Source organism: Schistocerca americana, chromosome 2, assembly GCF_021461395.2.
Source record: "Schistocerca americana isolate TAMUIC-IGC-003095 chromosome 2, iqSchAmer2.1, whole genome shotgun sequence".
Lineage (NCBI taxonomy): Eukaryota > Metazoa > Arthropoda > Insecta > Orthoptera > Acrididae > Schistocerca > Schistocerca americana.
This window is the reverse complement of record NC_060120.1, coordinates 506,965,471-506,991,641: the sequence shown is the minus strand read 5'-3', so window position 1 is coordinate 506,991,641 and position 26,171 is coordinate 506,965,471. Positions and strand designations below refer to the sequence as shown.

Sequence of the window (26,171 nt, the reverse complement as noted above, 5' to 3'; positions counted from 1 at the left end):
ATATCACAGCATCTTCTTCCTGTCGGTTAAATTTCGGGTCTGTAGCACGTCATCTTCGTGTTGCAGCAATTTTAATGGCCAATAGTGTATTATAAAGCGTTAAGAACCCGATATTCATTTGTAAACACCCTGTATTTCTCAGCAAAGAGTTGGCCAACTCGAACAATGGGATTTTAGTCTTGTAGACGAGAACATTGCCACGGCTAAAATTACAATTTCTTGTATTTTTCATAATTCAGTTGTATATGTGTTCCTAACTCAATAAATTTTGCCATGCTGGTCGTATATTGTCAAACCATCTATGTTATGATCGCACATGATGGTCTCAGCGGCAGTAATATGTTGCTTATTTTTGTAATCAGTATCACTGAAATCCCACAAACACCTATGCAAAGCATAGATATCCAAAAAGAGAATATTATTCTCCGTTCCCAACTTCATATTTCAGTTTACCTACATTCTACGAACACAGACAACCTCAAAAATCTTGCAACTAGTGTCGCCAAAGTTGGAACACGCTGAAAGTGTTTAGTTTCACCAGCGAATTGTGCCAACATGCAGCGCGCATGCGCATGGACGGATCACCGTGCACAGCGTCAAACACAGTTTCTTTCCGTTAGGCAATGCACAGAGGTTTGGGATTTAATGTAGAACACTGAGGTGCAGTACGACTATCAGAAACTTGCCTTTCCTCTCCTTTTTGAAGAAATAGTAAAACTGAATATTTTTATACCACAGATTATTATATTATTATATTATATTATTATAATTAATAATTAAATATATGTTCTCTTATGTAACAGCTCACACCCAATAAGCAAAGAACACGATATGTGCCACTTTCGGTAACTGAATACTTGTGCAAATGCATTGCCGTTATTTTATTTGCCTGGGTTACTTTCTTTAGACGACAGTTAAACTTAATCCGATTACCCGTTTCACAACATCACAAACCTAAATGACATTAAAGAAGCCAATACTCTTAATAAGTTGCAGTTTAATACAGTTATTTCCAATTCTCTTCGTGATTTCTAGGTAGCTCTCACTAAGTTTCAAATCTTCGTCGCTTTAAGACAGACTTGGAGCACTGTGAGGCAAATTTCTATTTATATATGTTTCTGAGTTTCATTGTCAGTTTCGGGTGGAGGTTCCTTCGGTGCAGCTTTCACAAAAACGCACACAATGCTAACAGCAGGAGGTGTTGTTAAGAACACCTTTTATAAGAGGGTATTATACCCTAAAAATTATTAATTATTTGTCACATGAAAAATGCATGTAAATGTACTTTGGTTCTTCGGCCAATGTTTGTTTGATCGCTTTTCAGATGTTTCGCAAGCACGAGGGTCTACATTCTCAATAATTCACATCCCATTACTGGTGAATGGGAATGACTGACACTACCATGAAATCGTACTCTCAGTTCGTCAGAAAAACAAACAACCGCCAGTGGACGAACCCGTAACAAACGCCAATAGGAAGCTGATAAATAGACGAAGAGTTACGCTACTAGTCGATTTCACTAACGGCGAGAAATCAATTGACACAGTAAATACCGTAAAATGTCTAGGAGTAACCATTCAGAGGAAATAAAAGTGGAATGCCCACACAAATAAATCGCAGATGACAGGCTGAGCTTGGCACAGGAAGTGACCTAGAGTGGAATGACGAGATGAAACAAACAGTAGGAAAAGCTGATGACAGGCAGAGGCTCACTGGAAGAACGTCCAGGAAATGTAATTCATCGACAAACGAAGTGGCTTACAAGACACTGATTCGACCGATTATGGAGTACTGGTGATCAGCCTGAGATCTTATCAGGTAGAATTAATTTAAGAGACCATAACAAAGTTTACGTATGGTGGCCGTACAGGCGAGAATCGGTAAGCCAATCAGGCAAAGCTGCTTTGAGCAGTGAGGAAGTCATCTCACCAACGCACCAGCTTGAAGATACCCCATGGGTAAAACAGTGTCTCCTGTCGCGTGAAGATGACCGTAACTGCCTAATACACATCCTCGTCCGACAGGAATCGTTGAGCCTGCAAGGCCTCCTTTAAGGGACAGAAGGGATGATCACGTAAGTTGGCGTAACTTCTGCTTTACGACATCTGAGATATGGGGAAGAGCACTACCATGAAGCAGCATCTTCCGTTCTCTCGCATCAAGCCACAACGGTGGTTCTCGACAGACATCCTGCCCATAATTATTCTCGTTATCTCATAGATGTCCTCCGGCGTTTTCCCTTCGACAGCCAAAAAGAATTTAACAACACTCTGGTCCCATTTGGACGCATGTGGCAACAAAGTTGCCATGGTTCGCGTTTCTGCATTTACCGCAAGCACACGGAAAGTCACCAATGCTAACCCAATCACTTGCTCACATTTCGGTGCTTACATGTCAGCCTCGGAGTCGCGCTACGTCGTATATAAGCTGCAGTAATTCCATCAAAATGTAAGTTTTTGTTATCCCTTTACAGAAGAAACAGGAAATATCCAATCATGGGATACGCGTTTCTTTACAGGATCGTTTGAAAACCGCGCGAAACTTTAATGAGATGCTCAAGAAACTCCTGTGATAGACGCTGCAAGGGAGGCGTTTGAGTCACAAGCAGGTTTGCTGCCGAAATTTGGAGAGCGTATGTTTCAAGAAAAGTACAGCAAAGAAAGTGAGAGAAATTAAATGTCGTAGAGGACTTAACCGACAGCCATTCTTCCCACGAAATATTCGCGAACGGAACAGGTTCAAAAATGGTTCAAATGGCTCTGAACACTATGGGACTTAACATCTGAGGTCATCAGTCCCCTATAACATAGAACTGCTTAAACCTAACTAACCTAAGGACATCACACACATCTATGCCCGAGGCAGTATTCGAACCAGCGACCCTAGGGGTCGCGCGGTTCCAGACTGAAGCGCCTAGAAGCGCTCGGCCACTGTGGTCGGCAACGGAAAAGGGAAGGGGAGAAATGATAGTGGTAACGGAAGTACCCTTCGCCAGACACCGCCACTTACGGAGTTCAGCCGTGGTCGTAGAAGAAGTAACTCCTAGTCGGGTGGTTACGTCTTTCACGTACTTTTATATCGACTAACGGTAATGCAAAGATCCTGATCATTGGCCATAGTGACATGATAGCGTCATATTAGGGCAACATCAAATTTGGTGTACAGTAATTTTACGCTTTCATTTTGACCGTTTTAAAAATGTAGTTTACTGTTAACATAGGTGCATGGTCGAAAGTCTGCAGTCTGCATTTTCTGAAACTCTCTTTTTCCTGAAATTATGTTAAGTTATGATGCTTCCACCGTTTTCTACTTTACAGTGTTACGTTAAAGCAGGAACACTAGAAAAGCGTATGTCTTTCAGGAAACGACAGAGATTTATAACAGAAGCCTTGATATGCGAGGGGTAATTACGTTCTGTAGAAGTAGCTCACAGATAGGCAAGTAGCGTCGTATCATTTTTACAGGGATTCATCCACCAGCCTGCTATCGGTAAGGATTACGTATTAAGCTTGATACTCTGCGGCTGTAAATCATAGTTGAGCTTCTTACGGACGAAGAAACGTGTAAGTCTCTTTCTGTAGCTCTACGGAAAATGTTATCAGTGGTGTCGAATGACGTACTTATTTATAATGATTTAGCAAATATAATATCTTTTGTTCTCTGTGCGTATAAACCTGTTAATCTTATTAATAACAAAATACACCTGGCATTAAATATCCATTAGCTGCACCGACGTATAATGTTTGTCCTATCACGTGAAACCTTGTGAGTTGCAATCACGTCCATAGATTTTTTTTTTTTTTTTTGTTAACGTACTATAAAAACGGGCACCGTGTCAGAGGAAGTTGCCTTGTAGTGGACAGTCGAGGCGCAGCCATGTTGTCCGTACTTTGCCTGCTGGCAGCCTCGCTGGCCACAGTCAGCGCCCAATGGGACCCCAACGTGGCGAACGGCCGCAGCGCCATGGTCCACCTGTTCGAGTGGAAGTGGGCGGACATCGCGGCCGAGTGCGAGCGATTCCTGGCGCCCAAGGGCTATGCTGGCGTACAGGTGAGACTGTGTTCTTGCTAGATTCCGAATGCAGACATATAGCATCGACAACTGTTACACACTTTTACATGTAGCAAACCAACATCTACCATACGAGCACACAGACATTTATTTACTACCTGAGTATTACAGGAGAAAATGGGGTTGGGTCAAGGAACGAGATACAAGAAAGACTAATTGAGTTTTGTAACATTTCAGCTAGCAATAGCGAATACTCTGGTTTAGAATCACACGAGGAGGAGGTATACTCGGAAAAGGCTGGGTGATATGGAAAGATTTCAGTTAAATTACATCATGGTCAGACAGAGATTCCTAAATTAGATACTGGACTCTAAGGCGTATCCAGGAGCAGATACAGACTCAGATCACAGTGTAACAGTGATGAAGAGTACGTTGAGGTTCAAAAAATTAGTTAGGAAGAATCAATACGCAAAGAAGTGGGACACGGAAGACCTATGGAATGACGAATTACGCCTGCAGATGTCTAAAGCTATAGGTACAGCAATAAGGAATAGTTCAGCAGGCAGTACAGTTGAAGAGGACATGGACATCTCTGAAAAGGACAATCACCATACGAGCACACAGACAGTTATTTATTTACTACCTGAGTATTACAGGAGAATATGGGCTTGGGGCAAGGAACGAGATACAAGAAAGACTAATTGAGTTTTTTAACATTTCAGCTAGCAATAGCGAATACTCCGGTCCAGAATCTCACGAGGAGAAGGTATACTCAGAAAAGGTCGGGCGATACGAGAAGATTTCAGTTAGATTACATCATGATCAAACAGAGATTCCGAAATCAGATACTGGACTCTAAGGCGTATCCAGGAGCAGATACAGACTCAGATCACAATGTAGCAGTGATGAAGAGTAGGTAGAAGGTCAAAAAATTAGTCAGGAAGAATCAATGCGCAAAGAAATGGGGCACGGAAGATCTAAGGAATGACGATATACGCCTGAAGTTGTCTAAAGCTTCAGATACAGCAATAAAGAATAGTTCAGCAGGCAGTACAGTTGAAGAAGTATGGACATCTCTAAAAAGGGCAATCACAGAAGTAGGTAAGAAAAACATAGGAACAAAGAAGGTAACCTCGAAGGAATCATGGGTAACAGAAGAAATACTTCAGCTGACCGACGATAAAAGGAAGCACAAACATGTTCAGGGAAATCCAGGAACATGGAAATGCAAGTCGCTGAAGGAGGAAATAAATAGGAAGTTCAGCGAAGCTAGGACGAAATGGCTGCATGAAAAATGTGAAGAAATGGAAAAATAAATGATTGTCGGAAGGACTGCCTTCGGTGAAATGAAAAGCAAGAGTGGTAACATTAAGAGTGCAGAGGGAATTCCACTGTTAAATACAGAGGAGAGAGTGGATAAGTGGAAAGAGTACCCTGAAGTTCTCTATGAGGAAGGAGAGTTGTCTGATGTGTTAGAAGAAGAAACAGGAGTCTATTTAGAAGAGATAGGGGAGCCAGTGTTAAGATCAGAACTTAAGAGAGCTTTGGAGGACTTCAAGATCAAATAAGGACGAAGGGGTACATAACATTCCATCAAAATTTCTAAAATCATTTGAGGAAGTGGCAACAAAACGACTATTCACATTGGTGTGTAGAATGTATGAGTCCGGCTACACACCATCTGACTCTCGGAAAAATATCGTCCACACAATTCCGAAGACTGCAAGAGCTGACAAGTGCGAGTGTTATCACACAATCAGCTTAATAGCTCGTATATCCAAACTGCTGATAAGGATAATATACAGGAGAATGGAAAAAATCGAGGATTTGTCAGATGACGAACAGTTTGGCTGTAGGAAACGTAAAGACACCAGAGAGGCAATTCTTCTGTTGCAGTTGACAATAGAAACAAAACTATAGAAAAATAAAGACACGTTCATAGGATTTGTCGACCTGTAAAATGCGTTCGACAATGTAAAATGGTGCAAGAAGATCGAAATTCTGAGAGAAATAGGGGTAAGCTATAGGGAGAGACGGGTAATATACAATATGTACACGAGCCAAGAGGGAATAATAAGAGAAGAACGAATTGCTCGGATTAAAAAGTGTGTAAGACAGGGATGTAGTCTTTCGCCCTTACTGTTCAATCTGAACATCGAAGAAGCAATGATGGAAATAAAAGAAAAGTTCAAAAGTGGAATTAAAATTAAAGGTGAAAGGATATCAGTGGTACGATTCTCCTGGTGACATAGCTGTCCTCAGTGAAAGTAAAGCAGAATTATATGATCTGTTGAATGGAATGAACAGGCTTATGAGTACAGACTACGGATGATAATAAATGGTAGAAAGACGAAAGTAATGAAAAGTAGCAGAGGTGAGAACAGCAAAGAATCTTAACATCAGGACTGATGATCACGAAGTAGACGCATTTAAGAAATTCTGCTACCTTGGCAGCAAAATAACACGACGGGGGGAGCAAGGAGGACATCAAAAGCAGACTAGCGGTGGCAAAAAAGGTATTCCTGGCCAAGAGAAGTCTACTAGTATCAGACATAGACTTTAATTTTAGGAAGAAATTTGTGAGAAAGTACGTTCGAAGCACAGTATTGTATGGTAGTGAAACATGGACTATGGGAAACCCGCAACAGAAGAGACTCGAAGAGTTTGAGATGCGGTACTACAGACGAATATTGAAAATTAGGTCGACCGATAAGGTAAGAAATTAGGAGGTTTTGCGCAGAATTGAGGAGGAAACTAATATCAGTAAAACACTGTCGAGGGCGAGGGACAGGATGATACGACATCTGCTAAGACATCAGAGAATGACTTCCATGACACTATCGAGAGTTGTAGAGGGCAAAAACTGTAGAGAAAGACAGAGGTTAAAACATATACAGTAAATAATTGTAGGTTGTTAGTGCTACACTGAGATGAAGAGATTGGCACAGATGGGGACTGTTTTACTTCCGAAAGATTTTACGCAAGACGATGCCATTAGTACCTGACTACAGTAGAGTTGTACGTTATCGGGAAATAGTGGCAGTAGTTTCCCTTTGTTTTCAACCCTTCATAGTACCAGCTTAGCAAGGCTAATGTTACAAAACCAGATCAGTAAATTATCCAGACAGTTTCCCATGAAACTACTGAAAAAAGCTGCTACCTGTCTTCAGGAACCATACCATAATCTGGCCTCTCCTCATAAACAGCTCCGTTCTAGTTACAGCCATGGCACTACTCTCTCTATCAGTCAGGCACGCAAGCAAAGCTCACCTCAGCAAGGTCCATGATTCATGAGGGGCTTGTAATAAATGGTATTGTATGCCCCTATTCAAATGCCATGCTCCTTTGCATTTTGCCTGTCACGAAGATATACGTTAATGGCTATTGGTGTGGAGATCGCTGTTAAACGTACGGTATAACTGTCGCAAAGTAAACATCCCTGTCCGAATTTCAAATCACTTTCCATGTCAGGATCTATTTTATACGGATCTTTCCTGCAGTGGGTAGCCGTTCTTTCCTCCGATTCTTGTACTTGATCATTTTGTATCTGCCTCCGCGCAAATATATCCCAACATATGCGGAGAACGATGGTCTCTGACAAAATCTGTTCAAAATGCGGCCGATATCTCCTCAATGATAAATGTATTCGACTGAGAAAAGTTTGTTTTAGATATAACAGTAGATTTTTAGGATTGGTTTCTTTTTGGATAGATATATTTCTTTATTTGAAATCAGTGAAGAGTATAATTTGCTGTAAAATTTTAATCAGCTCGATATCACAGAAAATGGGAGAAGCGTCGTGACCGCTGTTTCTCGCGGCAGTATTAGCAGCGGGAAGCCAGTTACCAAACGAATTAACGTATAATTACTGTACCTCCGACGCCCGGAGTAAATGCAGTAATCTGGAAGAACTTGTGAAGATCGAACGCAAGAGTTAAATCTCTAGTGCATGATGTCCTAGAACACACAATTCAGTGTCAAGCTACTTTTATATATTTATATAGCGCATATTTGTATACTTATTTATAGCCGGCCGCTGCGGTCGTACGGTTCTAAGCTCTTCAGTCCGAAACTACGCGGCTACTACGGTCGCAGGTTCGAATCCTGCCTCGGGCATGGATGTGTGTGATGTCATTAAGATAGTTAGGTTTCAGTAGTTCTAAGTCTAGGGGGCTGATGGCCTCAGATAGTGCTTAGGGCCATTTGAACCATTTTTATACTTATTTATATACTATATATTTATATTATATATTTATACTATACATTTATTTACTACTAGGGCGTTCTTATCCTCTGTTACATTTAACTAGATATCCTAATGAGTCAGTATTACAATTTATACAGCAGAGGTTGTTGTTGTTGTAGTCCTTAATCCAGATACTGGTTTGATGCAGCTCTCCATGCTACTCTATCCTGCGCAAGCTTCTCCGAGTACCTACTGCTAACTACATCCTTTTGAACCTGTTTAGTGTATTCATGCCTTCGTCTCCCTCTCCTCTTACCCTCCGCACTTCCCTCCAATACTAAATTGATGGCGATCGAAGCAGACGAAATGAATTAAAATTTGTGCTGCGTCCGGGAGTCGAACGTGCGTCTTATTGCTTGCTATACAGAACTTCTAACCATTACACCACCACAGTACGATAGTCGACACTGCTGCATGAACTACCTAAGCTGAGTACCCTCCTCAACTCAAACTTCAATTCATTTTTCTTTTACATATTGTCACTACTGCCAGGGCTCTCCGATATTGGCAAGCACCCCAGCATTGGAGATAATGGGACGTCCTTGTACCATTGGTGATCTTATAGATCTTATAATTAAATGTCTCAGGGAAACACAGGGAAACATTTAATTATAAGAACTAGATTGACGATCCCTTGCTGCCTCAGAACGTGTCTTAGCAACCGGTTCCTTCCTCTAGTCAAGTTGTGCCATAAATTCCTCTTTTCCCCAATTCTGTTCAGTGCCTCCTCATTAGTTAACTGATCTACCCATCTACACTTCAGCATTCTTCTGTAATATAACACTAGAGGAGCAATATTTAATTGCAATAATAACGTACGATTGCTACTTGGAAAATAAGGAACGATCGGTGGCGAAATGGAAACAACACAGACAATCAGAACAGTTATATTTACAATATTTAGCTACACCTCCCTGCTACTTCTCTACATAGTCGCCGCTCCGACTTAGACATCAGTCGTAGTGTTGCACCATCTTCACAGCACCCTCGTCATAGCAGGCAGCATCCTGAGCTTCCGACAGTATTTTGCACTGGACTGCAGCTAGTTGTTTTTGTGCCATAGTGTTGTCTTCATAGCCGGCGGATCGTTTGAGCACAGATGAAAATCACAGGGAGCCATTTCGGGGCTTTATGGTGAGTGATCAAACAGTTCCCATCGAAAACCCTGCAGTGGCCTTTTCGATGCCCACGCAGTGTGCGACCGAAAGCTATCAATAAGGAACTGTGTGACATTTAAACGTTATGGGGCGTTACATGAAATCAGATGAAATCTCTCGGCAGGCGCCCATACTTTGCGGGAGACACTATTTTCGCTCATTGTGCGCTCAGAACTGAGAAGCGCGTCATGACGCTATCTACTGTCATACTACGGACATTGCCCAATACACCCGTGCAAAGTTCCATCAGTTTTTCAGAGTGGTTTCTATTTTGCGACCGACCGTTCCTTACTTTTCGAATAGCCGTCATACACAGTAATGGACATCGTATAGGAATTTAAAAATGTCGCCCTTGTGGTATAGTAAACGAATTAGTGTGTCAGTGACACTTAAGATTTAGAGTGACACTTAAAATTTAGAACAGATATTGACATGTGAATTGTTGTTGGAGTAACTTTGACAGTTTAAAAATTACTCACTGTTTATAAATAAGCTAACAACTAATTTTCCGTAACGTTCAGATATCGCCGCCAAACGAGTACATGTCAATCACCACCAACAATAGACCGTGGTGGGAACGATACCAGCCTGTCTCCTACAAGATTGTCAGCCGATCTGGTTCGGAGTCCGAGTTCAAAGACATGGTGAACCGCTGCAACAACGTTGGAGTCCGGTAAGTCAGTCATAAAGCTTTTACTCTCACGATGGGTTTTGATATAAAACGGAGATGAAGGATTATGGATAGGGACAAATTCGATTCTGTGATTATTAAGGTCATTGACATAATCAGTTCAGGAGCTTATCTTATGTCCATAACTGAGTTTAAAACACTTACAATAAAAAATTTTGAGGGCGAGTAGGAAACCTTGACTCAAGCGTGACATTATATATGCGGAAATAACAATCATGAGGGTCATGTATAGGCAATAGGTCATCAAATCAGTTACATCCGTTAATACGAAATCTTTCTGAGGGAATACGCAGACACTATTCTCTATTGTAGTAGAAATTGACGTTCCACATTTCATGACGGAAATCTTTAGAAGGTCTCTCAGTCAGTCACTTGCAGAGTTAGAGGTTCACATTCTTAAGGAGAATACGGTTGTATGGCGTGTTTGGCCGGGAGTCCCCTCTTAGGTAGTTCAGTTGCATGACGATGATGATGAAATGATGATGAGGAAAACACAACAGAGATAACTGTATAGTTTCACTTTCGAGCAGTAAATTTGGCAATGGGCGATAGACTTCTCGCAGCTGTTTTTTATTAGTATGTCGACAGTAGCATGTGCTCGAGTCCGTCTGTGGTAGCTGCACAGACAAGAATAATGTTATGTTGATCAACTAATATCTACACGCAGATCAGAGTTCAGAAGTAAATTATATAACATGAAAAAGTTTAGGAATTACTCCGGACAATTTTTAAATGAAATAATTGCGATTTTGGCTGTTAAAACATTATTAATTGCGACTGCAGTTTCGGCGTGTGGTCATTTTCAAGCATTCTGATAACCATCGGTCGTCAAATATAATTCACATATTTATGAAATTGACAAACGCTGAAAGTGAAAATTTTAAAGCTGTTTACATGGGATGTTGTAATCCACTCAATAATACAAAGCTGCGACATGCTGTGTAAGAGCAGTTGCTTGAGCTGTTGTGAATTTATCTGCTGTTCCACATACCATATAGTTATAGAGCTGGAGAAATAATTATGTAAACACTGTAGTTTAAACTTCAAGTAGTAAGTGTGGTAACTGGATCACAAAAGCGACAAAGATGTAAACATACAAAGAATATGGAGTCCAAAGATGCTAACATGTGGAGTCGATATCATGTGACTTGTGAAATGTGTGTGTGTGCAGAAAAGAGAAAAGTGACGGAAACATGTGCCAGATAAAAATGCTATCTAAAAACGTGACTGAGAATATAGATTAAAACTAGGTAAAAAGATGAAATGACTATCAGGTCAAAATACAACAATATCCAAAAATGCAAGTACAGAATACGGTCTAAAACATCAGATATAGATCAAAGCAGCGATCCACAAACAAGCGCCAGAAATACGTAACTGTAGGAAAGGTGTGAAGTAGTAGTAAGCGTAGCATGGTCTACAATATTTACAAGGATTAAGACAAGATTATAAGACGTTCACGAAGCAGTCCAGGAGTTTCACATTTTTAAGGTCAGTCTTTTCATCCAAAATGGATTCTGGCTGGTTTCGAAAGTCCCTATGAATTCGACTTCTTTGTAATTAATCCAGCCATCTACCTTTCCTTTTTTATGGAAAATTTCTGAAGAGTTTTAAAGGTTATCTAACTCGCGTTTAGTTACTCGAATATGGCTCGCGCAGGATGATGTCAGTTGTCTTACTGTGTTCTATAAAACGTGTGTTCAAACTTCTACCAGGTAGTCCTACATAAAAGTTTTTGCGTTCTCCCCAGCTGATTTTATAAATTCCAGATTGTGCGTAAGGTTTGTTGTTGTTGTTGTTGTTGTGGTCTTCAGTCCAGCGACTGGTTTGATGCAGCTTTCCCTGCTACTCTATCCCGTGCAACCTTCTTCATCTCCAAGTACCTACTGCAGCCGACATCCTTCTGAATCTTGTCTACCTCTACGACTTTTACCCTTCGCGCTGCCTTCCAGTACTAAATTGGCGATCCCCTGATGTCTCAGAACATGTCCTACCAACCGATCCCTTCGTCTAGTCAAGTTATGCCACTAATTCCTCTTCCCCTTAATTCTGTTCAGTACCTCCTCATTAGTTACGTCATCTACCCGTCTAATCTTCTGTAACACTAACACCACATTTCAAAAGCTTCTATTCTCTTCTTGTCCAAACTATTTACCTCCAAAGTTTCACTTCCATACAAATAGTTTCAGAAAAGACTTCCTGACACTTAAATCTATACTCGATGTTAACAAACTTCTCTTCTTCAGACACGCTTTCCTTGCCATTGCCAGTCTACATTTTATATCCTCTCTACTTCGACCATCATCAGTTATTTTGCTCCCCAAATAGCAAAACTCCTTTACTACCTTAAGTGTCTCATTTCCTAATCTAATTCCCTCAGCATCGCCTGATTTAATATGACTACACTCCATTATCCTCGTTTTGACTTTGTCGATGTTCATCTTATATCCTCCTTTCAAGACACTGTCCATTCCATTCAGCTGCTCTCCGAGGTTCTTTGCTGCCTCTGACAGAATTACAATGTCATCGGCAAACCTCAAGGTTTTTATTTCTCTTCCAAGGATTTTAATTCCTACTCAAATTTTTCTTTGTTTTCCTTTACTGCTTGTTCAATATATAGACTGAATAATATCGGGACTAGCATTCAGGAGGACGAAGGTTCAATCCCGCGTCCGGCCATCCTGATTTAGGTTTTCCGTGATTTCTCTAAATCTCCTCAGGCAAATGCCGGGATGGTTCCTTTGAAAGGGCACGGCCGACTTCCTTCCCTAACCCAATGAGACCGATGACCTCACTGTTTGGTCTCCTCAATCCAGTCCAATAACATCGGGGATAGGCTACATCCCTGTCTCACTCCATTCCCAACCACTGCTTCCCTTTATGGCCCTCAACTCTTATAACTGCTTTTGGTTTCTGGTTTATTGTGTCGGATAGTGTGACGTATGGTCAGACCTAACGTGTTGTCAGTACGGAAGCCATCAGTTATTTCGGTTTTACGAAATTATTTGCCTATTCTTTCAGATATAGACCAGCTATATGGCAGGAATAAATATTTAGTTTTATTTTCTTCCTCAGAAGTGGAATGATTTCATTTAAAAATTTGACGAAGTCTGTGGACCCAGTTATTATCAGTCTTCAGGGCAATGTTTTCAATGGAAGTGACCTTTTCTAATGTTAAGTAAGACTTATAAATTCAGGAAAACCTTAAAATGAGAATACTTACCGTATACGTAACCTCACGCACGACTAGACTGCACTTTCGAAGTGTAGAACAAGCGGACAGTAGATTTTGTCGTGCTGGCTGAATTACAAGGGAGATCGATACGAAATTATTAATGGTAGTTGAAAGCTATGCGCTATGTGGTGCAAACAAGCAAAAGCAACTGGCACTGGGCACGTTGCAGGATCTACGTGGACGCGGTGATCAACCACATGAGTGCCTCGTGGAACGGCCTCAGCGGCGTGGGCGGCAGCAAGCCCAGCGGCTACAGCTACCCGGACGTGCCGTACGGCACCAACGACTTCCACCAGCCGCCCTGCACCGTCAACAACTACAACGACGCCAACAACGTAAGCGAACTGTAGAAGTTGTATATCGACTGTGCCAGACGGCTGTAGCTGCTGTTACGTCTGAAAGATGACGCAAATAATGCTGGAATAGGCTTTTTCGAAACATTCCACTACATCAGTGTTAGATTTAAAGATGATGATGCCAGCAGATGTAAACCGTTTCTAATAACATCTCCCCTTACCAACCCCCCTTCCATAAACCCCCCCCCACCCCTCCCCCGCAATCCCCCACCGCGGTAGTTTGAATTTCGACATTTTTAGTTTATATAGATATATTTGTCCGCAGCTCGCAGTAGCGTTCTCGCTTCCCGAGCACGGGGTCCCGGGTTCGACTCCCCGCGGGCTTAGGGATTTTCACCTGCCTCGAGATGACTGAGTATTGTTGTGCCGTCTTCATCATAATCTTTAATCCCCATTACGGTCGGAGGAAGGCAACGGCAACCAACCTCCATTAGGACTTTGCCTAGTACGGCGGCGCGGGTCTCCCGCATCGTTCCCCTACGGCCGGCCAGAGTGGCCGAGCGATTCTAGGCGCTTCAGTCTGGAACCGCGCGACCGCTACGGTCGCAGGTTCGAACCCTGCCTCGGGCATGGATGTGTGTGATGTCCTTAGGTTAGTTAGGTTTAAGTAGGGGACAGATGACCTCAGAAGTTAAGTCCCATAGTGCTCAGAGCCATTTGAACCATTTTTTTTTTTTTTTTTTTCTACGCTCTATCACGAAGCATGGGACTTCATTTCCATTCGATAGATATTTTTGTTGCCGTACAGAACTACACTTCCATCTTACAATATTGCAATCAATAACGGAATTTTTTACTGATTCCGGGCATGCTGCCCAGGATAGTAGATCCGCAATTGTATTCTGTAGTATTAAGGAAAATTTTATTCTGTCCGTCTCCGCTGCGTAAATATACAGTTCACTGCTGCAATGGTTACCGCTCTCAGGCTGACTCGCCCATTCTTAAACCACAAACCTTGTTATTAACCGTAACTAGTTACATAACATGGTGCCAAGAGATACGAACAGCTTTGCACAGTTTGACTTTTGTTCAGTTTGACTTTCCTGTACAAAACTATTCGTACCTTTCGGAATCATGTTGTACAACTACTTACGGTTAATAACAAAGTGTGTGTTTTGAGTAAGGGTGAGTCAATCCAGAATCGTTGCCCTTGCAGCAATGAATTATTCATGCAACTGAGAGAGACAAAACAAAAATTTATAAAGTTTTCGGGAATTTTTTTGTTTTGTTTCGAAAATAGTTTATTTTCCGGGCCAATCATACATCATTATGACAACTGGAGTGAACTACTGCATCCATCTTATGATATGAAGATGACAGGCGACGGACAAAGTCGGTAATATTTAATTGTGTGTTCCCGTTACGGTAAATAAATCATATTTTTTTCAGAATAAGCATTTTTTTCTCTAGTCTTGGTTCCATTGGATCCAGCTGTTTTAAAATGATAATGAAAATTAGTATTCTTCATTTTTTAACTTTTTTTTATTAAAATTTACACTTAACCATTGAATACCTTAACCTAATGTAGAATCATGCTATTGACAACATACAGAGAAACTACTAATATAGGATAAGAAAAAAATTAACTAAGCTATTTTCTTGAATTTAATACCACTTCTTGAAAGCGTCAAAACAAAAACTTAAAATCTTCTCCTATATAACAATTTTGACAAAGGTCAAAGTAAACCAAACTGCATGAACGAAGTACACAGTGGCTGAGAACAAGTCATCCAGATAGGCAGCTTGCGCTTAGTGTTTCCTTTTTGGGTGGGCAGAAGAGTATCTCATTATCTTATTTCTCTCCAATTTAAGACTGGTTTGATTGTTTTCTGGTACTGTTAGATGTAGTTTTAGAGTGTGAAAATGCTCGTTCTGAGTGGTGTAGGAACTTTGTGGTTATAGCATTTCTTTTCCATGCAAAGTTTTATCTTGAGTTTTTGACGGACAGTCTTCAATTATGATTTCACCAATAATCCATTTGACATCACTTTCAGTTCAGGGAGAATAATAAACAAGACAGGCACTGGTGCCTGCAACGTCAACTTATACGCGACTAGATGTGAAACACAGCTGTTCAGCAATTTCGACATTAATAATCGGCCCCCAACAGAACCAAACAACAATCCAAACGCTAAGTTATCGGCAATGCCGCTGACTGCTGGCTTGTCTTTCTTCTCTTCAAGTTGCACGACATGTTTTCAGTGGTGCGATTATGTCTAAAAAAATAAAAGTCGTTACCTCCTCTTTTTCTCGGCGCCTCTGGTTAAATCTTGTACTGGATTTTATTTTCCTGTTGTCTGATAGGGATGCTCATAACCAGTGCGTATATTTCATGACAATATGTACGTTCCTTTATTATTTTCTGCGTATAGTTTCAGACACGGTGTAAATGGATTCGTTCGAATCGAAAGCGCAATTCGGATGATCTTACAAGCGGCATTTCGCCTTTTATCTTAGTACTTCAAAAAGACAAGCTAAATCACACAATTTATGGAAAGAGATGACAATGGTTATTCTATGTTCCATTTTTTCTTTTTAGGTACGAAACTGTGAGTTGTCTGGACTTCACGACCTTAATGATGGGTCCGACTACGTACGGGGCAAGATCGTGGAATATATGAACAAGCTAATCGGCTATGGAGTTGCAGGATTCAGGTAATATAACATAGAGACTACCGCTTGTATTAATTTTTCTGTTAATTTTTATACTTTCGATTAATACGCTGGTTATTTTTTTTGTCCCTTCGTTTAACGACATATATTGTAGTGCTGTTGTCGATATAATATACTCTGTACCCAACGGAAATGGGGAATACAGTTACATGTAAAGAAATTTGAATAATAATATTATAATTACTTCTTGCGGAACGATACAACTGCACATAACGATGGTGCACAAGGGAAACTTATTAACTCCATTTTGCTAAATTTTATGGGAAAAGCGAAAACAGTTCCTTAAAAAATAAATGAAGTGATAGGGATAATGTTGCTACATGTGTAACAAGATAGTAGAAGCCTAGTTACTGACAGATTAGAGAAATCCATGCACTTTCAAATCTCTCTTTGGTATTTGAGGTACTGATTGCTGGAATTACGTGGTCTTCAAAGACGGGTGGAGTTACACGATTTTCTTTGCCCACAGGTTCTAGCGCACAGGAAGGGCGTGGATGACTTAAAAATAGAAACAACTGGGTTGCTGAGGGATCAAGTTTTCCACGGTGTCCTGCACGTCCTTGTCATAGGTGAACCTCTGACCCTTCAGAGGTTACTTTAATGAAGTGATAGGGATAATGTTGCTACATGTGTAACAAGATAGTAGAAGCCTAGTTACTGACAGATTAGAGAAATCCATGCACTTTCAAATCTCTCTTTGGTATTTGAGGTACTGATTGCTGGAATTACGTGGTCTTCAAAGACGGGTGGAGTTACACGATTTTCTTTGCCCACAGGTTCTAGCGCACAGGAAGGGCGTGGATGACTTAAAAATAGAAACAACTGGGTTGCTGAGGGATCAAGTTTTCCACGGTGTCCTGCACGTCCTTGTCATAGGTGAACCTCTGACCCTTCAGAGGTTACTTTAAGGGGCCGAAGATATTTGATTCATATAGGGAGACATCCGGGCTGTAAGAAGGATTTTACTGGGCATCTCATCGAAATTTTTGAAGGTTCCCGGGGATCTTCTTAGCCACATGTGATCTAGCGTTGTTCTGGAGAAGCAGTAGCCCATTCGAAACTTGGTCCCTGCGCTTGTTCTTGAAGCCCCGTTTGAGCCTCAACTTACGTGTTACACCCTGCAGTTGCCAGTCGATGAGCGAGGTCCTTCATCGTCCAAAAAGAAACTGAGCAAGACTTCCCTGCCTTTCGGGACAGAGTGAGCTTTTTTTTATTTTATTTTTGAACGAACGGAGCTAGGATCGCCACTTCACGCTTATCCATTTGGAGGCAACGACAGCACGTTTCATCACATGCCAGAACCTGAGCAATGATATCCGTTTCTTGCTACATGTGTCCCAACGGATGGGTCAGGAAAACTGCCGCTCACTCCGTCTTTTGATTCTATGAAAGGTATTTGGACAACCACAAATTTCTCCATTAATGAAGCCTCTCGTGGATTATGTGATGCGCAGTTCGTTTGCTTATCGACACCTCAACAGTAATATCACTTGCGGTGATTCAACGATTCGTCCGTATGAATTCCTCCATAGCGAGAAAGTGGCACTGGTGCTAACAATGTGAACCTGCGAAGGGTGTGCACGTACTTGATGTTTACGAGTTGTGCCTCACAACGCTGACCCCCGGAATATTGTGCACAGTGCGAGACACGGCTCTCCGTTCACCTCTTTTATTCTGAAATAAATCTATGAAGTGTATTCTCCTTCTGTCTTAAGAAACTGGATAGCCTCTCTTTATGCTGATGAGGAGGGATCTGTCATGCATAGAACTGCACAAAAATTTCTGCAGAAATGAGGAAATTTCTGTGAAGCCTTTAAATCCGATTGAACTGGGTATCACACAGCTCCGTCACTGGACAATCACCATCAAACTAGAATTACATACAACGACGTTTCAGCGAATGTCTTCTTGTCTCGAGCATACCTTATATTCGTTCATTGATTCTAGGATTGACGCAGCCAAACACATGTGGCCAAACAATCTAGCCAAAATCTACGGCGCACTAAGCAACCTCAACAGTAATTATTTTGGCGGAAGCAAGCGACCATTCATCTACCAAGAAGTCATCGACCCAGGTAATCACTATTCCATGAAGAAACGAAAGATTTTGGGAGGCATCCACTTCAACTCTTTCGTAGCCGGACTGCGCTGACTATTAAATTGATCTTCATTTTACAGGTACTGAAGCCGTGAAGAAAGGCGAGTATGTCGGCATGGGAAGAGTCTGTGAGTTCAAGTATGGAACAGAGCTGGCGAACTGCTTCAACAGAAAGAACCAGATGAAGTGGCTGTATAACTTCGGTAAAAATTTCAAGAAATATTCTCTTTTACTTAAGCAATATTTACAGTCAAACGCTGAAGTAATTCTCTGGCGTTCAAACAACATTCTGTAATTAGACTGACTGATATTTGCTTCGTAATGCACACTATTAAAAAAAGGAATAAGGGTTGACACCAGTAGCTTGTTAAAGAACACGTTAAATGTCATGTCACGTGGTCGTATAGACTACCACGGTTACGTAATTCGTTTGAATGATATAATGATATTTGCATCGCAGTTAAATGCAGAATGCAAAAACAGGAATAAGGACTGATTTCAGTTGCGTGTTAAAGAACTCATCAAATGAGACGTGGTAATGCAGACTACCTCCATACAGAATACTTCTTTTTCATTCATCTGACTTTCTATTTGTAGTTGTACAACGTATTGATGTCCTGTTACAGGTGAAAGTTGGGGCCTGGTCAACGGTAACAATGCACTTGTGTTCATCGATAACCACGACAACCAGAGAGGCCATGGTGGCGGCGGAAACGTCATCACATTCCAAAACCCAAAACTCTACAAGGCATGTGAAAAGATTTTTAATTCTAATGATACCTCCGTCCTTGGGGTAAACGACGATGAAAAATTCTTACATTAAATTTTCAGTTATGTTTACGTCTCTAATATGCTTAGGAAAATGAAAAAAATAAAACTGCCGTATGATGATTTTGAGCTACCATATTAAATACTTCTAAAGTTATTATCGCTAATACGAGGGTTGGAACTTAAATAGTGACAACTATTTATTCACAACCGATACATAAGAGTTACATGTTTGCACCTGTTACTGTCCTTCAAAGTAGTCACCAGAGTTATGTAGAACCAGTTGCCAGCGATGTGAAAGGCGTAGTATACCGTTAGCAGAGCCTGTTCTGTTGATGCAGTTGAACTCCTTCGATACGTTCAAGTTTCCACTTCATACCAGTAAAATATCCTTTAGGTTGCTCGCATTAATTTTATAAAGCAACATATTACCCATCAAAATAATGCATATTCTTGGAATTAAAACAGTTGACATAAGATTTTAATTGCCCCCGCAGCCTCCATTTCAATGACGTTTAGTCAGAGCTCATGTAATAAATTCTGACGTTATTCTATTATTCTCCTTACAAAATATGACGTTTCTTTATATGTAGGAAGCAAATTAAATATCTTTAGGATGTTACATAAAGGAAATAGATAATTCAACGTATGGACACATAAAAGCATTTGCTTGAACATTAGAGACATTCTCTGACAACTGTATTCTCGACTTCAAGGTTTATTTTATCTCCTATGCCTCTCTTCGTACTCAACACTTTAAGACGTAACTTTTATTTTGTTGATAGCCTCATCAGCACTCCGTTTATGCCAATAAGACTTAAATAATTTGCAGATGGCGAATGCCTTCATGTTGGCGTGGCCGTTTGGCTTCCCACGAGTGATGTCCAGCTACGAGTTCGGTAGCTCGGACGATGGTCCACCACAGGACGGCAACCAACACATCATCTCGCCCACCATCAACTCTGACGACTCATGCGCTAGGCCCTGGGTGTGTGAACACCGCTGGAGGCAGATCTACAACATGGTCGGCTTCAGGAACAATGCAGGAAGTAAGTACTCAGTCTGCTTTAGGCAGCCTAGGTTGCGATGAAAATATGTCATATCCTGTATTACAAAACCACTATCCTAACCAACGAACTGTGGGCGCTCGGTGATTAAGATTTACAATGTACGCAACAGCAGAAAAAACTCGTCAGATACTTAAAAATGAATCGCACAAGGTCATGAAAAATAAAAATAAACTTCAGAAATGAAATTTTACAGCGCAAGTAGCTCGGCCAATGGACTTTCTATTTACACGAGTTCTTGATGAAAGATAAACAATAGTATGCAAAAACAAATAGCATAGCAATTATCGGGTGTTCGAACTATAAATAATTGGACACAACGTTAATTTAGAAATGAGTACTACAATTATATAAATTATATCAGACGACGAGTCTAACACGAAAGCAACACCAGTTACAAACTAAGAAATTTTTGTGGGACAGATGATTTATCTAAGCGACACAGCATATCAAAGCCCCAACATCACACTTTGTCTCGCTACCTCGTATTAATGCAATTATTGTTATATGTGCCATAAACAGAAAAGACAACTTTAAAATCAGGAATCTAAGTAACAATCCGCCTCCGTACTGGTCAGCGGGGATGGCTTCCATGCGAGGACCCGATTCTCGTCACCGCCAAGTGCTTTTACTTTATGGGAGGATTGGTTCGGGCTGCACTAAGCTTCATGATATCAACTGGGAGCTACTTGATGGAGTAGTAGCAGTAGCAGCTCCAAAGTGTGCAAAGTCCGTAAAATGAACGGGAGAGCGGTGTGCTGACCGCATACTCCTCCGTACCGCATAAGAAATTTAAAAAAATAAAAAAAAATGTGTGTGAAATCTGTCGGGACTTAACTGCTAAGGTCATTAGTCCCTAAGCTTACACAGTACTTAGCCTAAATTACCCTAAGGACAAACACACGCCCATGCCCGAGGGAGGACTCGAACCTCCGCCGGGACCACCCGCACAGTCCATGACTGTAGCTCCTCAGACCGTTCGGCTAATCTCGCGCAGCGTACCGCATCAGCGTGGCGCCGCAAGGCAGAGGATGACATGGCGGCCGGTAGAAATCCCTAAGGCCCTCATGGCCTTGCCAGGAGCTCGTTAAATCTGAGTAAAGTACCTAAATTTCCTTCGCTTAAGCTGAGCAGTATATAAAATTCTTAGCACTTTACGTTTCTAATACTTAACTTTAATTTCGTTGCCCTTAATTCACAAGTAAGCATTTTGACAAGTTCCCCATCAATGATGTTAGCGTTTTGGACTCATTCTTAAGCAATTACATGTTTTCGTTCTACTTTATGCCATCAGCTACCGCGATGAGCAACTGGTGGGACAACGGCAACTACCAGATTGCTTTCTCCAGAGGAAACACCGGTTTCATTGCCATTAACAACGAGGCCAATTCCGACCTGAAACAAACGCTTCAGGTAGGTGTCGCATTTTTTATTAGATAGCGTCACTGATTTTGACATGTAAAAGTCTGATAATCACTGGTTTCTTGCAGACCGGCCTACCCGCTGGTTCATACTGTGACGTCATCTCTGGTAACAAGAGTGGAAGCAGCTGCACGGGCAAGACCATCACCGTTAACGGTGATGGAACAGCCTACATCGAAATCCCATACAACCAGGACGATGGTGTTGTGGCTATCCACACAGGCGTAAGTAAGCGTGTAAAAAAGTCTCAAGTACAGCCGATATCTGTTGCGTTATAGAACTGTTTAACCATGGTGTAATCTTATGCCGTATCTCAGTTCACAGCTTACTGAAACACAACCTGGAATTGTCAATGAACTACACCACAGCAATCACCTTAATTTGTAATTTATTTTACAGGCCAAGCTGTAATCTCGCAGTATGACTGGAAGGCGTTATAGAGACCACAGGAACGAACTGACAAAGCAGATTATTCAATACCAACTTCACTGATCAATGCTAAATTTCATTTTGTTTTTCAATGTAAAAGTGAAACAAACTGATGTGCTGTATCCCAATTTGATGAATAAAATTTTTGCACTTCCATAAGGCTTATGACCAAATTAACCCATTGTGTAGTATGACCTGGGGGGGGGGGGGGGGGTCTCTGCAGACATCATGAGACTCTGGCATAAAATGGGGGTGATACGCGATTACAAGAACTCAGCAAGAGAGTTCTCACAGCCTCTGTCACCTCAATTCTCCAACTTCCTACCTACACGTGGTGCCCCTGTTAAGCCGAGCAACTCAGCGGAAGGTTGGGTAACCAACCCCATCGGGAAACTGAGTCGGTGAGCAGATAGGAGTTGGAGGACAGTGGAAGGCAACGGGAAACCACCACTGAACTATCCCAAGAAAACCCCATGGCTTCGCTCAGCTCAAAATGTTCCGGAGTTTCAAGTTCCCCGATCGGATCTCCGGGGGGAACCAGGTTGAGAGGAGCTTCACGAAGAGTAAGATGGTGCAAAGAGAAGCACTGCATAGGAACATGGAATGTAAGATCCATGTATCAAGGAAAACTAGACATAGTGGAAAGAGAAATGGAGAAAATTAACATCGACATATTGGGAATAAGTGAAATGAGGTGGACTGGCATGGGAGAATTTGCTTCGGATGGCCATATGGTGTATTATTCTGGGCACAATAACAACAGAAGTAATGGAGTAGCCTTCATAGTTAGTGATAAAGTGAGAAAAGCTGTGATGGGATGCAAATATAAAAATGACAGAATGATGTCCATCAGACTTCAAGGTCAGCCCCTCAACGTCACAGTAATTCAAGTTTATGCACCAACAACCGATGCTGAAAAGGAAATTATTGACCAGTTCTATGGAGATTTACAAGAATTACTACTGTCAACACCAAAAAAGGATATCGTCTTCATAGTTGGAGATTGGAATGCAAAAGTGGGAAATGAAGCTGTAGAAGGTATAACAGGGAAATATGGTCTTGGTACAACAAATGAAGCTGGACAGAGACTCCTAGAATTCTGCCAAGAAAATTCATTGATAATTACTAATACACTGTTTCAACTACCAAAACGACGCCTATATACCTGGACTTCGCCAGATGGCCAACACCGGAACCAAATTGATTACATACTTTGTAATCAGAGGTGGAAGAGCGCGGTTCAGTCAGCTACAACAAGACCTGGGGCTGACTGCGGATCAGATCATGAGCTCCTGATTGCAAAATTTCGGCTGAAACTTCAGAATGTACCAAAACGTATCCCAACTTGCAGATACGACCTTAACTCTATACCCTCCGACTATGCTGCAGAGGTACAAAACAGATTTAATGTATTACAGCTGGAGGACAAAAGCTCGCAAGAGATGTGCACAGAAGTAGCTAATACTGTCAAGGAGGCCGCAGAGAAACACATTCCCAAGAAAAGGAACAGTAAGAAGGCTAGATGGCTGTCAGTTGAGGCACTGCAAGTTGCAGAAGAACGAAGGAAAGCAAAAATCAAGGGAGATAGATCAGCTATGTTTGAATTAAATAAAGATTTTCAGAAATTAGCTAGAAGAGATAAAAATATATTCTTTAATGAACAGAGCAAGGAAGTTGAAGATAGTAACGTAATGGGGAAGACAAGAGATATTTATAAGAAAATTAGAGAAATTAAAGGAAAATTCCAGGCAAAAATTGGAATGATAAAAGATAGAAATGGGAAAGATCTGAGTGAAGCAGAGGATGTTAAGGAAAGATGGGCAGAATATGTAGAAGACCTATACAAGAAAGAACTGCATCATGACAGGGCTCCTACTGCTGATGTTAATGTTAATTTAGAACTAGAGCCAGATATTTTGGAGAGCGAAATCCAGTGGGCCCTTGAAAATATGGCTGATAACAAAACTAGTGGACATGATGAAATACCACCAGAATAGTTTAAAGTCACTGGAAAGGATGCAGTGAAAGTGCTGCACTCAATATGTCAAAAAATATGGATCACGCAGCAGTGGCCAGAAGACTGGAAAAGATCAGTATTCATCCCCATTCCAAAGAAGAAAAGTTCTAAAGAATGCTCAGATTACCGAACAATCGCACTTATTTCACATGCTAGCAAAGTTATGTTGAAAATCTTACAAAATAGACTTCGCCAATATCTAGATCGAGAGCTGCCAGAAGAACAAGCTGGATTTAGGAAAGGAAGAGGAACTAGAGATCAAATTGCTAACATTCGGTGGATTATGGAAAAAGCGAGAGAATTCCAGAAAGATATGTACCTCTGCTTTATTGACTACGCCAAAACCTTTGACTGCGTCGATCACAACAAATTATGGAACGTACTGAAAAACATGGGTGTACCAGGTCACCTCATTCATCTGATACGGAGTTTATACCTTGACCAAGAAGCCACGGTGAGAACTGTGTATGGAACAACGAAATGGATAAAGATTCAGCAAGGGGTCCGGCAAGGCTGCATACTGTCACCGTACTTATTCAATCTGTATGCAGAACATGTCATGAGGAATGCGAGGCTAGATGAAGGAGAAACAGGAATTAAAATAGCTGGAATAAATGTAAACAACCTCAGGTACGTGGATGATACGATCCTATTGGCAGAAAGCGAAGAAGATTTGAGAACACTCTTACTAAAGGTGAAAGACGAAAGTGAAAAGGCTGGTCTTATGCTGAATGTGAAGAAAACGAAAATTATGGCAACTACACCTACCAATTCGTGGGATATAGCAGGAGAAACCATGGAGGTAGTGACCACGTTCAGTTATCTCGGTTCCCAGATATCTGCTGACGGTGACTGCAGCCATGAAATCCGGAGACGCCTGTTGCTCGGTAGACAGGCGATGTCAAACCTTGACAAGGTTATAAGGTCCAGAGATATAACACTAGCAACAAAGATCCGTATTGTGAGGGCTATGGTCTTTCCAGTTGTGATGTATGGGTGTGAGACCTGGACCATTAGAAAGGCTGAACGGCGAAGAATTGACTCCTTCGAATTGTGGTGTTGGAGGAAACTTCTTAGAGTTCCATGGACTGCAAAGAGAACCAACAGATCAATATTGGAGCAAATTAAACCAGATTTCTCCCTGGAAGGTCTAATCTTAAAACAAAAGCTGACCTACTTTGGACACACAATGCGAAGGCATGCCTCGCTGGAAAAAACATTAATGCTGGGGAAGATTGAAGGAACTAGAAGAAGAGGACGTCAGAGGATGAGATGGATCGATGGCATCACAGAAGCAATGTGTTCCAACCTGGAAGGTCTACGGGAGAAAGTGCAAGACAGGAAAAAGTGGCGTGATTTGGTTCATGGGGTCACGAAGAGTCGGAACCGACTAAACGAATAGAGAGAGAGTAGTATGTTTGAATATCTTCTGTATAAACAGGTATGTATCAAGAAACAGGATAAAATGCACAGTTAACTCTGACTTTGGACACTTCCATTGCCGTCTCTCACAATAACCCAGTATTTTGTTATCTGATTAGTTTATTAGGTTATGATACAATAACAGACTAAAAAGATAACCCCTACGTTGTTACCATCACTCGAGGCATATACCAAGAAACTACCGTTTCAGTTTCTTTCTAGAGCATTATTGGATGCCAGTGTTGAGAGATGTAGCACTCTTTCGTTTCAACTGTTAATGGCGGCTTCCAGAATTGAAATTTCTAGTGACTTAGAAACTAGGTACATAATTTGTTTCGTTTTCAAGTTATAATGAGAATTTTCATATTATAGTACTTGATAACCCAATTAATTTTAGCCAAAACATTTATATCAGTCCTGTTTAATGGAATTAATGGGTCTTACCAATATAGGCACAGCGCAAAATACCAGACCTCATTACACAGACCTTCAAAATACATAGCGAAGCAACAAAAATAACAATGCGAAAATACATACAACGACTATTTACTGCTGACAACGTCGTTGCGACTGGGATTT

At 41.2% G+C, this 26,171-nt stretch overlaps 1 protein-coding gene across 1 annotated transcript in view; it reads left to right on the top strand.

Annotated features, from left to right (window-relative positions):
- Positions 1-3,876: 3,876 nt before the first annotated feature.
- LOC124594133 (alpha-amylase 1-like) overlaps positions 3,877-26,171 on the top strand; it is a 113,748-nt gene continuing 91,453 nt past the window's right edge. The window contains exons 1-10 of the mRNA XM_047132489.1: positions 3,877-4,050; positions 9,936-10,087; positions 13,510-13,675; positions 16,236-16,351; positions 18,317-18,444; positions 18,548-18,670; positions 19,094-19,215; positions 20,068-20,284; positions 21,597-21,715; positions 21,793-21,975. Of these exons, the coding sequence (XP_046988445.1) occupies positions 3,877-4,050; positions 9,936-10,087; positions 13,510-13,675; positions 16,236-16,351; positions 18,317-18,444; positions 18,548-18,670; positions 19,094-19,215; positions 20,068-20,284; positions 21,597-21,715; positions 21,793-21,975 (1,500 nt within the window). The remainder of the gene's footprint in view (positions 4,051-9,935; positions 10,088-13,509; positions 13,676-16,235; positions 16,352-18,316; positions 18,445-18,547; positions 18,671-19,093; positions 19,216-20,067; positions 20,285-21,596; positions 21,716-21,792; positions 21,976-26,171) is intronic.